The sequence below is a fragment of the Brachyhypopomus gauderio genome, unplaced genomic scaffold (assembly GCF_052324685.1).
Source record: "Brachyhypopomus gauderio isolate BG-103 unplaced genomic scaffold, BGAUD_0.2 sc146, whole genome shotgun sequence".
In the NCBI taxonomy this organism is placed as follows: Eukaryota; Metazoa; Chordata; class Actinopteri; order Gymnotiformes; family Hypopomidae; genus Brachyhypopomus; species Brachyhypopomus gauderio.
In genome coordinates, this window is record NW_027506967.1 from 70,183 (window position 1) to 86,578 (window position 16,396).

The window sequence follows — 16,396 nt, forward strand, 5'->3', positions numbered from 1 at the left end:
TAGCTTCAGACAGGTTCTCTGATTGTCTGAAGAAACTGAAGGACCCACATTTTCCATCATTTGCTTCCATACTGGTAACATTCAGAAAACACTTCAATCCTCTTTATTTTGTTAAAGAGCAATTTCTTTTTTTCCCCCCCGCCGCATTCTGTGTGTGATAGGGTGCTCTGCTTTCTACACTGCACACAGAACAGACATTGAAGATAAATAAGAACGCGTTCTGAGGTTTTTGGCCTGAAGCCACAACGCTAGAGAATCTCTGAGCCTCAACATGGCTTCTTAAGAAGGAGCTCTGGGTGTTGACGGGGGGGAGGATGCCGGTGGCCTCATCCAGCGTGTTGTGGTGTGTGACAGCACGCAACCCCAAATTACACTGTGTGGAGAGATAATCTTGACAGCAAACCTACAGCCAGAGAGGAGAATGACAGCGAGGACCAACTACACAACAACTGCTCAGACTCGCCCTGCGAGAGGTTGACAAATGACTTATATCAAAACTTATGGATTTTCAAGAAGAGAAAAGCCATGTGGGAAAGTCAGTGAATAATTCAAATGTGCACTTTAGGGGCAGTCTATTATATGGTGTATAAGTTTAGCTCTTTGGGGGATATATTTTTTCATCTGTCCTTTTCGTGTGACTCCCTCTGTACCATACCTCACCTTGGAATCCTATTATTCATCCAGCAACTCAAGAGCAACGTTGTTATTGTTGTTGTTGTTGTCTGAAGCTCTTGAATAAATGATGTTTACCTCACTGCCTTCAGGCCATGGAGATTTCCTCTCCGAGCTAGGGCAGTGACACACCCTCTTCTGAACACACCGACGTGATTATACCTGAGATATGCGCCTCATTTCAATCACATCAAATTATACTGTGCATGTCTGCTAATGAATAGATGAAAGTAGATATAAATGAATCACAACAGACATTTTTTAATCTTGATCACAGCAATAGACTTCACAAAAAAAAATAAATGTTTACTTTGCCCTCACAAAAATAGATGTTTCTATGTAGCTGTTTATAAACCATTGTCTTCAGCCTGCACTAGTAGCAAAGACAAAATAGGTGGAAATGTCACAGAATCGGCTAAGACATATAATGTGACACACTAGCCCCACTATAGTAAGCCTTTTATAAGTGTCTACCCCATGTTCCCTGGGTATTCCCAGGACAAGTATACAGAGATTGTAAATAAGCCACTGGCAGTGTATTACAGCAAAAAAGGTGATCCAGTCAACCCAAAGGTGGAACAGGGCTTACATCTGTCTTCCAGGTCACACACCACGATTCCTGATGGTATGTGATGTGCTTTGATCTCTTCAAGTTATTCCTCTTCAGATATCTACACAAAACTCACTTGCTGACCACAAAGCCCATGCAAATAAGAAAATTATACGATCAGGTCCTCTGTGCTTATAAGCAGGGAGTATCCACATATGCTATATGGCTGAAAATATTCGCTCACCATATGATATGGAACTCAGAAACATGGCTGGGGAGCAGTACTAATATGGAATAGTAATGAGATAACTTATTTTGGTAGAGCTTTACTTGCAATATCAAGATTGTCAGATGAAACTCACTTGGGATATAAGTCAATAAAAATCATAATGAATAAAAACAAATGTACGTGTTTTATGCAGGTATCTAGGCTGTTGGAGTTGTCTGAATCTGAAAGTTAAAGCAGTGTATGTGGTATTCACACCCACAGAAATGAATTGGAGAAGCTCCAGCTATGTTGTGTATGGGGGGGGGGGGGGGGGTTGGTGGTAAGAGTCACACATTATCCTACACGTACTCGTGGCCTTACATTTAGGAAGACATATGTAAAGAAGTCTTTAGTGACAGTACTGAATCCCTTATCTCATCCATAGAAAGCTAAAGCCAGTATTAAACTGTGAATTAAACTGTGAAACCCATTTTTTTCAAACAATAAAACATAAACGTGTACAAAGGTACATTTTAATCGGTGCCGTGTCTTAACCCGAGTAATGGTTCTAAAATGGCATTGAAGAAGTGACCAGTGATGATGGCAGCGCTATTAACAGAGCCAGGAGGAAGAACCTCGTCTGGACCAGATGGAGGGGGAGTCCTTACATCAAAACAGGCATCAAAGTGCAAGTATTAGCAGGCTTCAAGGGAGATGGGCTGGGACTGTAAAGAGGGATGTTCCCCCCATGCATTATGTATGTAGGTGAAACGTGGGACACGTCTCAAGCTGCCTGACCCGTGTCGGCACCCTTCCTTATGTTCGCACAGGGCATTATCAGGTCACAGCTCTCACATCCGCTGAACTACAACACCCAACCTTCTGAACTCTGTCCATGGACTACATCTCCCAGCTCCCCTGCATGACAACCAGAGGGAGGATGGTATGCCCTTTGACTGAAGAGGTCTGCTGCAAACCCACCTACATCACTAAACACTTCACATAACAACAACACCCTTTGATCCGTTCTGGGGAATACATGTCCTAAATCCAGTAAGCTTAGAAAACGCTGTTTTACCAGTTAAAGGGTATTGGCACCCATATTACTTCTCTGACTACCTGCATACTGAGTTGTAGAGGGCTCCAGGGTGCCTTTCTGTTCTTGCATATGAATAAAACGTGTTTTATAAGCCTTTAAAAGAACGAGCCACAGCGAGGCACTGACTGGTAAAGGCCTCTAGGTCTAACGCGCACAAAACACGGGACAGCGTACGCTTAAAATGTGTTCCTCTCTTCAAGGTTCAACAGAGACCGATCCATAGACTAATTACATCGTAAATACTGCACCTATAGGAAAAGAAATCACCGCCATTCATTTCAGCACCATCTGCTAGAAAGCGCTTGCCGAACGTAAATCCGACATTAGTGCGAGGCTTAAAGCAAGTCACGAGAGGAAAGATGCTCGTTTGGAAACACCCAACAACAAGGGGCGCAGTTAGGGACGCACAGTCAAATAAACTCCAGTGAACTTCATGCTGTGATCTTCCACACACACAGGTGGCACGAAAGAGAATTTCTGATTCTATTTCTTGACATCTTGTTACTACATGTGAAGTGTATGAACTATTAACGCACAGTTGGCTAAATAATACAGCAACGCAGGAGAAACCAGGCTCCAGTATAGGAAGAGTTGGAAAAGCTCATTATGACTTAAACATACGTGTCTTCCGGGCAGAATCCTCGACGAACAGAGAGGAGATGTCTTCATCCACCCCCGCCTCATTCCGAGCGATGCAGGTATACGCGCCCGTGTCCTCGAAGTGAACGTTGCTGATGTGAACCTCACTCCCATTGGCTGTTGGGTTTTAACGAGAGAAGACACAGACGTTACGCACTTCTAAGATGTGACTGAAGGAAGAAAAAATGTTTCCCTCCAACATCTCTATGGGATGACTCCCATGCCCATACAACTGAAGCAAACCCCTCTAATGGGACAGTGAATACATATTTGATAGCACATGAAGACTTGCTGTTTCCAAGTTGTGGCCCTAGGTTTGCTCTGATTGGCTAACTTTGAGGAGCACTGTTTTCACTGAGATTAAGGATTCCCGGCTTGAGAAAATGTGGCAAATATGTCACTATATATAATGCTTCACATATAATGCTATGTAAATAATGCTGTATTTACAATTCTGAGGAACCCTTGTGGAGACAAAAGGCACTTCACTTTCTTAATTGTTGCATGCACAACTCTGTCTGATTAGCTATTTGTAAGTAGCCATTAAAATCACAGGTAAAATAGTTAATAAAATCAATAAATAGCATTTATTCATGTGCTTTGAGGTCCAGCTGAGAATCGTTCCTTTAATTTTACTCAAAACATGATTGCTAAGCTAAACATTACCTGCGGTGCTGATTGAAGCGGTGTGTCTCACCTTGTAGTGTCAGCTGTTTTGAGAGTTTGGTGGTGATGTCCATGCCGTTCTTCAACCAGGAGAGCTGCGGGTCAGGAATGCCCTCCGCGTGGCACCTCAGACTGGCCGTGACACCAGGCTCTCGGGCCTGGCTCTCGGGGTACACCCGGATAACGGGGGGAACTGAGGGAGAGGATCAAAGTGTGGAATGAGTGTTTTAGGGGAGAGTGAATAAGTATGTGAGAGTTTGGGGGTTAAGTGAGTGAGCGTTTTAATTAGTTGTATGTGAGCATTGGCTTTATATAAAGGACTGAGAATACCGTGCCGTTAAAGTGCCGTTAGGTGAGCGAATGAGTGAGTGAATGAGTCGGTGACTCATTAAATAAAGAGTGTGGGATTAATAAATTGAGCGAATGAGTGAATGAGTCAGTGACTCATTAAATCAGGAGTGAACGAGAGGTCGTTGTTAGGTGAAGGAGAGAAAGTCTGTGTCTGTGAGATGGAGGAGTTTGGTGGAGCGTATGAGCGTGTGCGTGTGGACGAGTGAGTGAGGACATGAATACATCCTTCTGCCTCCGAATTCTCATGGCCTCCTGTTTACAAAGAATGAAAAGAGAACGAAAGCCTCTTTTTTTGGATTATATGCCAAGTCCATTTGAAATTCCTGTCACAGAGGAACACAGTATCAATGATGCAGCGAACGCTCCCCGCCGTCCTTTGTGTGTTACCAAATCGGCACTGAGTGCTCACCAGCACAGCAGCACACAAACAAATGAGCCTGATAAATAGAACAGAAGACTGTTGTTGAGGATCCATTGATTTTTAAACCAAGAACCATCAACTCTGGGAGCTCTTTTTCAGGAAGAGAGAGGTGTGCGGGTGAAAGCCGGGGCGAAGAAGACGAACAATTAATCATCTTTCCTCCGTTTAACTGGGTCTCTTTCCGTGGAATCTTTCCCTCCCGAAAGAGTGGTGTGCATTTGGGAGTTTGTGGGAGGTTGTGGTCGTGGTAGAAAAGCAGGAGCAACTTGGCATTAATGAAAACGTGGAGCGCACAGGCCTAAACGCAGATGCCGTGGGTAGGTCACCTTCGTCTCAAGGCCTGACCTTCAAGGCTGACGGACGCGGCGGGGCGTCCAGAGCGAGGGAGAGGCCAAGCCCGGCCCTCCTCACGGGCAGGAGGTCGGTGGGGAGAACATGCGGGCACGGAGCAGACCGGCGCGTGACGCTTGAACGTGATGTGTAACGTTAGCGTTCTGTTGACACATGCAGCGATGCCAGCTCTAATTGAGGCCAGCCAGGAGGACAGTGAGCCAGAGAGACGTATTAGACCGAGGACATTTGGAGGGGAGCGTGCCATCCTTTGTGTGTGTGAGTGTGTGTGTGTGTGTGTGTGTGTTAAACAGGGACAGTAGGGGGTGGGTACATCTTCTACCATCTGCTACTGCTTCCCGTCTCCCAAAGGTGTGTGTGTGAGTACGCATCTATGTGGATGTGAGGAGATATAGACACAAGCAGAGACAAACAAACAGACTTAGATATATGTGCATACTGTATATAGACAGACAGAAAGACAGACAGACAGACAGATACTTACATTCTGTTCATAGACAGAGACAGATACGTGCATACTTTACATAGACAAACAGACAAACATACTTGAAGCTAGCAGCTGTCAGTTAAGAAATCCTTATCCATCTTGGAGGACACTTGAATTAAATCAAATCACTCATTCGCTGATGCAGTCACTGGCAGACACATGAAAACCACAACAACCTCTTGACTTACACATTTTGCATTAGCAAGGCAGCAGCGAAGAAAATTTTTAAGAAGACATTTTAAGCATGTAATGTGTGCTTGAACGTTTTCTCTGGAGCAAAACGAGTGAACAAAGTCGTTGATTCAGCGAGGTCTTCATTATTTCACACTTCAGTTAGCGATCACACCGCTGAGATTGCTTGAGCAAGTATGAAGGTAGTAAAGGACAAATCTCTGGCTCCCTTATCCACACCATCTTACCACTGGAGGTAGTGAGCAAGGTTGACTCATGTCTAGTTGATACAGAAAAGCCCTCCTTTACAAAGCTTTGATCTGTTAGAAAACTGCTTATGATTAGGCAATGCTTATGAGTTTAGTGAGACAGAGAGAGAGAGAGAGAGAGAGAGAGAGAGAGAGAGAGAGAGAGAAGAGAGAGAGAGGGGAAGTTTTTGGAGTATGTTTTAGCTGTGGTGCATTGACTTGCTGAAAAAAGAACATCCTTATTTCTCATTGTTTATCACTCTTTGGTCTAGAGTTGAATTAAAATTGATTATGCTTCATTATGTTTTTCAGTTTGACAACAGGCTTGTGAAAGATGAGTGTCCTCCTGAGTGCGTGTACGCATGTGTGTGTGTGTGTGTGTGTGTGTGTGAGTGCATTCGCACGCGTGAGTAAGTGCTTGTGTGTGTGTGTGTGTGTGTGTGAGTGCATTCACACGCGTGAGTAAGTGCTTGTGTGTGTGTGTGTGTGTGTGTGTGTGTGTGTGTGTTTCTGTTGGCTCCCTGCAGTGTCTGACCCCTGTTGCTACTCTGATTTTTCACCCTGATGAATGTTTGTGTTAGTGTGTGTATTCTTGTGGTAGTGTGCCTGGCTGAGCTTCCACACGCCCGAGCTGCTCTGATGCACAGCAGTGTAGTGTGAAGACCTGGTGCAGCCCGCGGCCCGCTTTCTCCCTCCTGGTGCTGACCATTAGACGTTAGTTCACTGTGTCACCACGGTCACTACAAGTTAGGTGACTGGGGCACCATGGTTACTACACATTAGGTCATTGTGGTGCCATGGTCACTACACGTTAGGACTCTCTGTCTCACCCTTGGTGCTGATCACAGTCACTAAACGTTAGGTCACTATGTCATCATGGTCACTACACGTTAGTTCAGTGTGTGTTCCTCCTGTGCAATCACCTTCTCTTCTCCCGTGCTGTGAATTAGTTGCTAGTTTTCTGTACTTTAGCATATTCATAGTGTAACGCTTAAGGCGAGTCTCACACTGGGCAACTATTCCACCTCAGATGGAAAGGGTAATTGTGTCAATTGTTTAAGCTATCAGGTCGAAAGCCATGCATTATTCAGAACTGTGGATCAAAAGCTGTTCCACTGCACAAGGATTTAAGTTACTGCTTTAAGACTAGCCTAAGCTACTCCAGCATACATTATGTAACAGTTTCCATAGCCAAGCGGCTTTGGCAAGCCGGTGCTGAGACAGAAAACGACCCCCTCGTGACGTACCACGACTCCTGTATGTCATGTGGCGTATAATGTCGAGCGACACTGGCGGGAGACCTCGGCACCCTTCCTGGCACTCGGCACAAAAGGGGGGCAACACGTGTCATGCTAATTAACTTTTCCTTCCCTGCGTCCAAAATCAATGGCCTGACAACGGGCTCCCAGGGCCGGCTAATTTGCTTTTGAGCCAATTAAAATGTGATCTTAGCGTTAAGCCCACTTTGATTGGCATGGACGTTATAAGGTCATTAATAACTGGAGGCTGCTGTGCGTTACGCAATTTCGCCGCATGCCGACCGCCCTGGTCGAAGTTTAAACGGCAAAAGGTCACGTTCTAAAACTTTTTCTCTGGTGCTGTAATCACTGATAGAACTGCGATTCTCTCCCTCTCTTCACAGCCTTCCCTATTCCAGGTTGTCAGATTTTTTGTTAATTGATTATCACATTGCTAGATGTTTTGTGGTGAGAGGCGTTTTATATTTGACGTTAGGTGTGGTTCCGCGAACAATGTGAGAGGATGAGAGAATCCCCTCGTACATCTTGGAGGACGCGGGTGAGACAGAACTCCCTGCATCTCTTGGAGGACGTGGGTGAGACAGAACTCCCCGCACGTCTTGGAGTACGTGGATGAGACAGAACTCCCTGCACAACTTGGAGGACTTGGGTGAGACAGAACACCCTGCACATCTTGGAGGACATGGGTGAGACAGAACTCCCCGCACATCTTGGAGGACATGGGTGAGACAGAACTCCCCGCACATCTCGGAGGACGCGGCTGAGACAGAACTCCCCGCAAATCTCAGAGGACGCGGCTGAAACAGAACACTCCGGTCTGGGGTATGTCAGACGTGCAGCTGAACAACACTGCTATGCTGGATTAGAATAAATGCCCATTTTAGCAGTGGGCTACTTTGATAGCAAGCTGTGAGGTAGCAGTAACTACTAGCAGTAATATTCAGGGGACCGGAGGGTGCTTTTTCATCATTCTAATGCGTCCTGCCTCACCTGTTAGTTCGGCTACCTGAACATGGAACAGGAACTGTTGTTTTTGAGCACGTATGTGGTTGTGTGCGTTACCCACCGTTGACCTGCAGGGTGTGTGTCTGGAACAGCTGCTCAAATCCATCTGCGTGACAGGTATAGTTGCCCATATGAGTGGTGGTCACCTTGGTGATGTACAGACTTCCATCATCTCCAAAATCCTAGGATGAAAAAAAGCATATGGATGCAAATGAAGTCATCATTGCACAATGGCCATGCCAGAACAGCAGACAGGATCACGCCTCAGCACAACAAACAGTGCGAGCAATAGTCAGGCAATCTGCGCTTGCAGAACACAGGCTGTAATCAGGCTGATAAACAAATGGAGGCCAGACAGCTGCACTACACACATCTGCATAAATCTGTGGACAAAAGAGCACAGGCTTCAGCAAGCATTCTAATTCTGGGGTGGAGATATGCAAAAAAGAGTGTGTGTTCTTTTCAGGGATCTCTCTCTCTCTCTCTCTCTCTCTCATATATATATAAGAGAGAGAGAGAGAGAGAGAAGGGGAAGGGCAAGTAAAAATGAAATCTTTAAGAAGATATGTGGGTACAGCAGATTTGTGTGGTAACAGTGTTGTGTGGTAACAGTGTTGTGTGGTAACAGTGTTATGTGGTAACAGTGTTGTGTGGTAACAGTGTTGTGTGGTAACAGTTTTGTGTGGTAACAGTGTTGTGTGGTAACAGTGTTATGTGGTAACAGTGTTGTGTGGTAACAGTTTTGTGTGGTAACAGTGTTGTGTGGTAACAGTTTTGTGTGGTAACAGTGTTGTGTGGTAACAGTGTTATGTGGTAACAGTGTTATGTGGTAACAGTGTTGTGTGGTAACAGTGTTGTGTGGTAACAGTTTTGTGTGGTAACAGTGTTATGTGGTAACAGTGTTGTGTGGTAACAGTGTTATGTGGTAACAGTGTTGTGTGGTAACAGTGTTGTGTGGTAACAGTTTTGTGTGGTAACAGTGTTGTGTGGTAACAGTGTTATGTGGTAACAGTGTTATGTGGTAACAGTGTTGTGTGGTAACAGTTTTGTGTGGTAACAGTGTTATGTGGTAACAGTGTTGTGTGGTAACAGTGTTGTGTGGTTGTTTTGTGTGGTGTCGTCCACGTCTCCTGTCTGATAAAGGCACAAGAGCAGTTAAAGCAGAGATGAGCAGCACCGCCAAAGTGCATCGCTATTGTCCAACCACAGACAGGCGACTGAAGACAACAGACACGGCACAGCAAACAAAAAAAACTAAAATAAAAATAGGCTCCATAGATCCTTTACAGCACAAAAGAGACAAAGAGCACTCAGAGCTAGATCATACAGAATTTCTGTGATTTAAAAGACAAAGAAAATTCTTGGGATGAGAGGAATTTGCCTTATAGTTGCACAGAATGACAGGACCGAAACTCATTCTCTCAGAAGAAGACGGCACGGGTCCAAATGACACCTAAAGCCCCAAAGCTGTTTCACTCATATATACCAACTCCAACTGCTCCAGCGCCGGGTGCAGTAAGGCACAGCCGTCGGCAAGTCGTTCAGACGCTTTCTCGGATAACTACTTTCCCATTCTCGCCGCTTTCTGATTAGATCTGGATTTGATTAGGCCGCAACACCCCGAGAAAACAAGGACGGAACTGCTAGATTGAAAATCTTTTGACTGTTTCATTTTTCCCCCTATTCTTTTCTTCATTTTCCTCCTCGGTGTGGTAATTGCAAGGAGAGATTGAGTTTGGCCCTGTATTGCATGCAATTCCATTAATTTAATACTGAACTTTTTTTTTGTGTATATACAGCCCCGGAGGCAAAACGGCGCGCACACACACACACACAAACACACACAATTTCAGCAGCCACTTTATTAAGTACCAACCCCTATACCTCTACCTTTTACAGCCAATTATACCGTTTATAGTTAATTGTAGCAAATGAAAACAGTGCATATAAATGTAGAACAGGACAGTGGTGGATGTAAATATACAGCAGGACAGTGGTGGATGAAAATATACAGCAGGATAATGGTGGATGTAAATATATAGCAGGATAGTGGTGGTTGTAAATACAGATCAGGAAAGCTGTGTTTGTAAAACATAGAACAGGACAGTGGAGGCTGTAAAACACAGTGCAGGCCAGTGCTGGGTGTAAATATACAGTAGAGCAGTGCTGGGTGTAAATATACAGTAGGCCTGTGCTGGGTGTAAATATACAGTAGAGCAGTGCTGGGTGTAAATATATAGTAGGCTGTGCTGGGTGTAAATATACAGTAGGGCAGTGCTGGGTGTAAATATACTGTAAGCCAGTGCTGGGTGTAAATATACAGTAGAGCAGTGCTGGGTGTAAATATACAGTAGGCCTGTGCTGGGTGTAAATATACAGTAGAGCAGTGCTGGGTGTAAATATACAGTAAGCCAGTGCTGGGTGTAAATATACAGTAGGCCAGTGTTGGGTTTAAATATAGGGCTTTTAAAATGTGTTTTAGGTTTGTCTTTAAAATAGATTGAGGATCTGAAGGTCTATTTTATCAGCATCTCAATGCTTTTCTTTACCCTCTTCAATGGAAAAAAGTAAGAAAATATTCTAACACTTTCTCCTGTCTCCTCTCCTCACCTTCTCTCTCCTCTCCTCTCCTCTCCTGTTCTCTCCTATTTTCTCGTTCTCTGTCCTCTCCTTCTCTCTCCTCTCCTCTCCTCTCCTCCCCTGCCTCCATATACAGTACATCACTGTGTTGAAGAGGGAGTGGACCTCAGCACAGAAAGGCTAAGTTGGTTGAATATTAATAGATGCCAATCTCACTAAAGACCAAGTGTGGCCTCAGGCTGCTCTCTCCCTGTCTCTCCTCTCTCCTTTGCCCTCTCTCTGTCTCTCCTCTCTCCTCTCCCTGTCTCTCCTCTCTCCTCTGCCCTCTCCCTGTCTCTCCTCTCTCCTCTCTCCTCTCCCTGTCTCTCCTCTCTCCTCTCTCCTCTCCCCTCTCTCTGTCTCTCCTCTCTCCTCTCCCTGTCTCTCCTCTCTCCTTTGCCCTCTCCCTGTTTCTCCTCTCTCCTCTCTCCTCTCCCTGTCTCTCCTCTCTCCTCTGCCCTCTCCCTGTCTCTCCTCTCTCCTCTCTCCTCTCCCTGTCTCTCCTCTCTCCTCTCCCTGTCTCTCCTCTCTCCTCTGCCCTCTCCCTGTCTCTCCTCTCTCCTCTGCCTTCTCCCTGTCTCTCCTCTCTCCTCTCTCCTCTCCCTGTCTCTCCTCTCTCCTCTGCGTGACCTAAGCAACACCGACAAAACCTCCACACACTAATCGACTGTAGTGCGAGTTGAGCACGTGAGAGTAGAAAGGAGAAGCACGTGGAAGACAAAACATCCAAGCCCCGCCCCCACGACCCCACGACCCCGACTGCAATCCCCCAGGCGTGGGTCAGGCTGCAGGCCACAGGGGTCAAAGGGAGCCTTGGGGCTTTGTGACAGCAGAGGCGTGCAGGCCGGCGGGCGGGAGGTCAGACCCACCTGTGAGGGGATCTGTGGGGAAGACGGGAGTACAAGAGCAGGTTAACCCGGATCAGGTTCTGATCACTTCTGCAGCACTTACACTGGACGGGATGACACACCTATTCTCTTCTCACTCAGTGCAGAGTCGTGAAAGGTCAAGGCAGTGAGGTTATATTGAACAAACCAATAGTCAGGATGTTCAGCACTAGCATCTAGTCTGCTGTAAGACTTCGCTTTATTTTTGGATTTGCAAGCAGAAGTCACATCAAATCCCAATTTCTAGATTTGTAATTTAATGACATTTCAACAGTTAATATCAACAAACTAACCGGGGTTTGCTACATTCACATACATTTTAATGCATACATTAGAATGTATTTTAAAGGACCATGGCAGATTATCTGTGCCCACTCAGCATGGGAACTTCCCATATTTTTCACAGATTATCTGACTGCAGCAACTTTTCTGGTTGTTGGGTGATGCAGATAATCTGCTGAGACTAACAGCATGGTGGGACACTTATGTAAATGTATGTTTATTGTTTATTATTTTAACTAGCCATCTAATATTGAACTGTATACACAATGAATATATTAAATGTAGATGTTGTTCTTAACTATGCCATAAAAGGCCATTTTTATAGACAATTAAGTGATGGTAATAGTGGTGTTAATACCAAATCAGAGCCAAATTTTTATTTAGAATTTTACAGTAAGTCACGTGTATGTATCAAGTTGGTGACCGTCAGTCTAAGGCGTGATTTTGTTACACTGCTTCCATACACATATAAAACACAAAGGGTCCGAGGATAGAAGTTCACATATTTCAAAATGTGTAAATGTGTGTACTTGTGTAAATGTATGTGTTTGTATAAATGTATGTGCTTGTGTCAATTGTGTTTATTTGTGTAAATGCTGATTACATTTCTTGGCCTCGTCCCAAATATTTTCCAGTATCTAAGCCTGTCTATTTTGCTTGTCGTCGGGGGCTATTGTGTACAGACACACCTGTCTCGCTGCTCAGTAACCTCTGCACGAAGATCTTGCATTTTAGAAGCCCACTTAAAGCAGCTAAGCCTCCCCAAGGAAACGTCCATTTAATTCAAGAACTTAAAAAATTGCTGTTACTCAAAATAAAACCCAGAAACTTGTGAGTTCAGGTTGTCGGAAAAGGAAAAATTGAAGCAGGCCGGATGGCGGCCCCTCATTAAAGTCCATTGATTTCCTCACAGGTTGTATCAAAGTCATGCTGTTTATACAGCCTGCTTGGATAGGCAGCTTCTGCACATAAGTTATCCTGACAGAGCGTAATGGAAGGGCTCCCGTGTTCCAGAAACACAGTTTCCAGAAGTTTCCGGCAGCTAGGACTTTCTGTGAGGGATCTTGCGCTGTGTGTGAAGCGCCAAAGAACATTTTGAATACGGTTTCCATATATTGAGTGAGCAGGTCGGAGTTGCTGTGCTGTCCCCCGGTGCCTTCCTGAGTGGATGGTAATGGGCCCAGCTGTGCACGCTGATGCAAGAAGGCGCAAGAGGCTCTGCTCGGGCGTTTAACGCGCTTAAACGGCTTTCCCTTCCAGCGCCGCTCAGGATCATCTGGAAACCCGCTCTTCCTTTTTGGGCCACGCGGAGGCACGTGGACACTTCAGTCGTACGCGGAGGCACGTGGACGCTTCAGTCGTACGCGGAGGCACGTGGACACTTCAGTCGTACGCGGAGGCACGTGGACGCTTCAGACGTACGCGGAGGCACGTGGACGCTTCAGTCGTACGCGGAGGCACGTGGACACTTCAGTCGTACGCAGAGGCACGTGGACACTTCAGTCGTACACGGAGGCACGTGGACACTTCAGTCGTACGCGGAGGCACGTGGACACTTCAGTCGTACGCGGAGGCACGTGGACACTTCAGTCGTACGCGGAGGCACGTGGACACTTCAGTCGTACGCAGAGGCACGTGGACACTTCAGTCGTACGCGGAGGCACGTGGACACTTCAGTCGTACGCAGAGGCACGTGGACACTTCAGTCGTACGCGGAGGCACGTGGACACTTCAGTCGTACGCAGAGGCACGTGGACACTTCAGTCGTACGCAGAGGCACGTGGACACTTCTGTCGTACGTGGAGGCACGTGGACACTTCTGTCGTACGTGGAGGCACGTGGACACTTCTGTCGTACGTGGAGGCACGTGGACACTTCTGTCGTACGTGGAGGCACGTGGACACTTCTGTCGTACGTGGAGGCACGTGGACACTTCTGTCGTACGCAGAGGCACGTGGACACTTCTGTCGTACGTGGAGGCACGTGGACACTTCAGTCGTACGCAGAGGCACGTGGACACTTCTGTCGTACGTGGAGGCACGTGGACACCAGTCGTACGCGGAGGCACGTGGACACTTCAGTCGTACGCAGAGGCACGTGGACACTTCTGTCGTACGTGGAGGCACGTGGACACTTCTGTCGTACGTGGAGGCACGTGGACACTTCTGTCGTACGTGGAGGCACGTGGACACTTCAGTCGTACGTGGAGGCACGTGGACACTTCAGTCGTACGTGGAGGCAGGTCTTTTTAAGGAGAGGCTGAAGGGATCGTTGGGAGAGAGCAACTCAAGAACCACATGATGAGGGCAGACGAGTGATTCCCTTGCCACAGCAGCCTGTAATTCATAACAAAATGAGCCATAACGGCAGAGACAGGCCTGTCCCCCCGTCCCACAATGGGTCAGGTGATCGGGGACGTCCTGAATGGGAAGTTTATAAACTGAAGGTGAACTGGTATTTTATACAAATTTCTTCAAATAAAACCAACAAAAGTGTGAAGTCCTTGGTGAGATCAGACTGGCTATAGCGTATTAATAAAAAATCAGAATAGCAGATAGAGATGTGAGAGACAGGAAACCTTCCCGGCTACAGTCTGGAAGCGGGAGAGTCGGCACGGTGACGTGGAGCGCTGGAGGATGCAGCCTGCTTCAGGGCCACGAGGGTTTGGTTCTCCTCAGGGACTGATCCCAGACCAGCTCAGCCTGTCCCTTTGGCATTCTGGATGGAGTTAGCAGCTCTGCACTTGCAAATATTTCACAATGTCATATTTCAGCGTCTGAGGCTGCTGTAGATTATTTGGAACCAAGGGTACCGAATAAATAGCAATAGCATTAAGCAACTTCAAGGCTCTGTGTGTGTGTGTGTGTGTGTGTGTGTGTGTGTGTGTGTGTGTGTGCGTGTGTGTGTGTGTGTGTGTGTGTGTGTGTGTGGGTGTGGGGGATCCAGAGAGCCACAACATCAGTGTGGTCCTACCAGACATTACAAGTTTATCAGCATTTAGTATTGAATTTAGAGTAAGAAAAACTAGTGATACCTCTGACACACACACACACACACACACACACACACACACACACACACACACACACACACACACACACACACACACACAAACACACACACACAAACACACACACACACAGGAACAAATGGAGCGCACATGAGCCGGCAGTGCTAGCCTAAGCACACACATATTTAGACAGAAATTTCAAACCTTTACATGAACACAAAGTGGAGCAAATTGCCCGTGTGACCTTCTTCCTGCTCCTCACTGGAGCATCTCTGTGGAGTTCCCAGTGCTCCTCACACTGCACCGGAGCCTCCAGCTCTCTCCTCAGTGCCAGGAGACGAGGCTGCCAAAACCACTCCACTCTCCTGAAGAACCGGCCAGGAACCCTCCGCACGTTTATCGCCCCGCTTCAGCTAAACAGAGCCGCGGCGAAAACCTCACGAGCACAGTCTCGCACCCCCGTCTGTACGCCGACCCCCGCCGACCCCCGCCGACCCCCGCCGACCCCCGCCGACCCCCGCCGATGCCTGCTCCACTCCCTTGCCTCCCGACCTGCTGACCCAGGGATCACTGCCTAACGGTGATGCTCTTTGAGCTCCACATCGGTCTGCTCTTCGTGTCCAGGCATGAGACCCGAGAGCATTGGTGTTTATTTGCGTTCATTTATTGGTGTGCAGGTTTTTAGCATTATATTCGTAGATGTACGAACGTTTGCCTCACGCATGGACAGAAGCGTGTTCTCAACACCTTGCCCATAACAGATGCCTGCACAGGTCTACGACCTCATACATCAGAGCTCAGTTGTAGTGGCGTGTGAGAGCGTGTGGCGTTGTGTCACTCACGTTGATGTCCTCGAGGTGCAGCTGGTTGAGGGTGTGGTTATTGCGTCTCCAGATGATTGACGGCCGGTGTTCTCCCGTGATGGCGCATGTCAGCACGACACTCTGACCCACTGTTACCGTGGTGACGCTCAGTTTCTGGTCCTCAGCCAGGCTCAGCTGATAAACATCTGAGAAAACAGAAGGAGAAAGACATCAGTGTGTGTGTGTGTATGTGTGTGTGTGTGTGTGTGTGCATGTGCATGGGAGGATATTTCAACAGTATATCTTTAGATTTCAGTTTTGATATATACATTAGAACACCTGTTCATTTAATATAAAATATATCTTTTTTATTATTATTTATTCTTCATGTTGTGTGTGCGGGAGCGTGTGTGTGTGTGTGTGTGTGTGTCTGTGTGTGTCATTAGCTCTTTGTATGATTGTATGTGTTTGTATGCATGAATGCATGTTACTGTAACATATTACAAATAGAATTACCTCAAAGTGTCATTTAGTAATCACACATCAGCTCAGTTTACTGAGATTCAGAGGAAAGAGACAGACCTTCTCAGCTAGAGAGAAAGAGGGAGACCTCCTCAGCTAGAGAGAAAGAGGCAGACCTCCTCAGCTAGATAGAAAGAGGCAGACCT

The 16,396-nt window shown here is 46.6% G+C and overlaps 1 protein-coding gene across 2 annotated transcripts in view; it reads right to left on the bottom strand.

The window, feature by feature from the left end:
• Positions 1-16,396, bottom strand: part of fstl5 (follistatin-like 5) — a 109,933-nt gene that overhangs the window by 15,477 nt on the left and 78,060 nt on the right. For both annotated transcript variants that reach the window (XM_076994502.1, XM_076994501.1), the window contains exons 7-10: positions 15,768-15,934; positions 8,189-8,309; positions 3,866-4,027; positions 3,151-3,285 (exon numbers count right to left, since the gene is read on the bottom strand). In XM_076994502.1, coding sequence (XP_076850617.1) covers positions 3,151-3,285; positions 3,866-4,027; positions 8,189-8,309; positions 15,768-15,934 — 585 coding nt within the window. The remainder of the gene's footprint in view (positions 1-3,150; positions 3,286-3,865; positions 4,028-8,188; positions 8,310-15,767; positions 15,935-16,396) is intronic.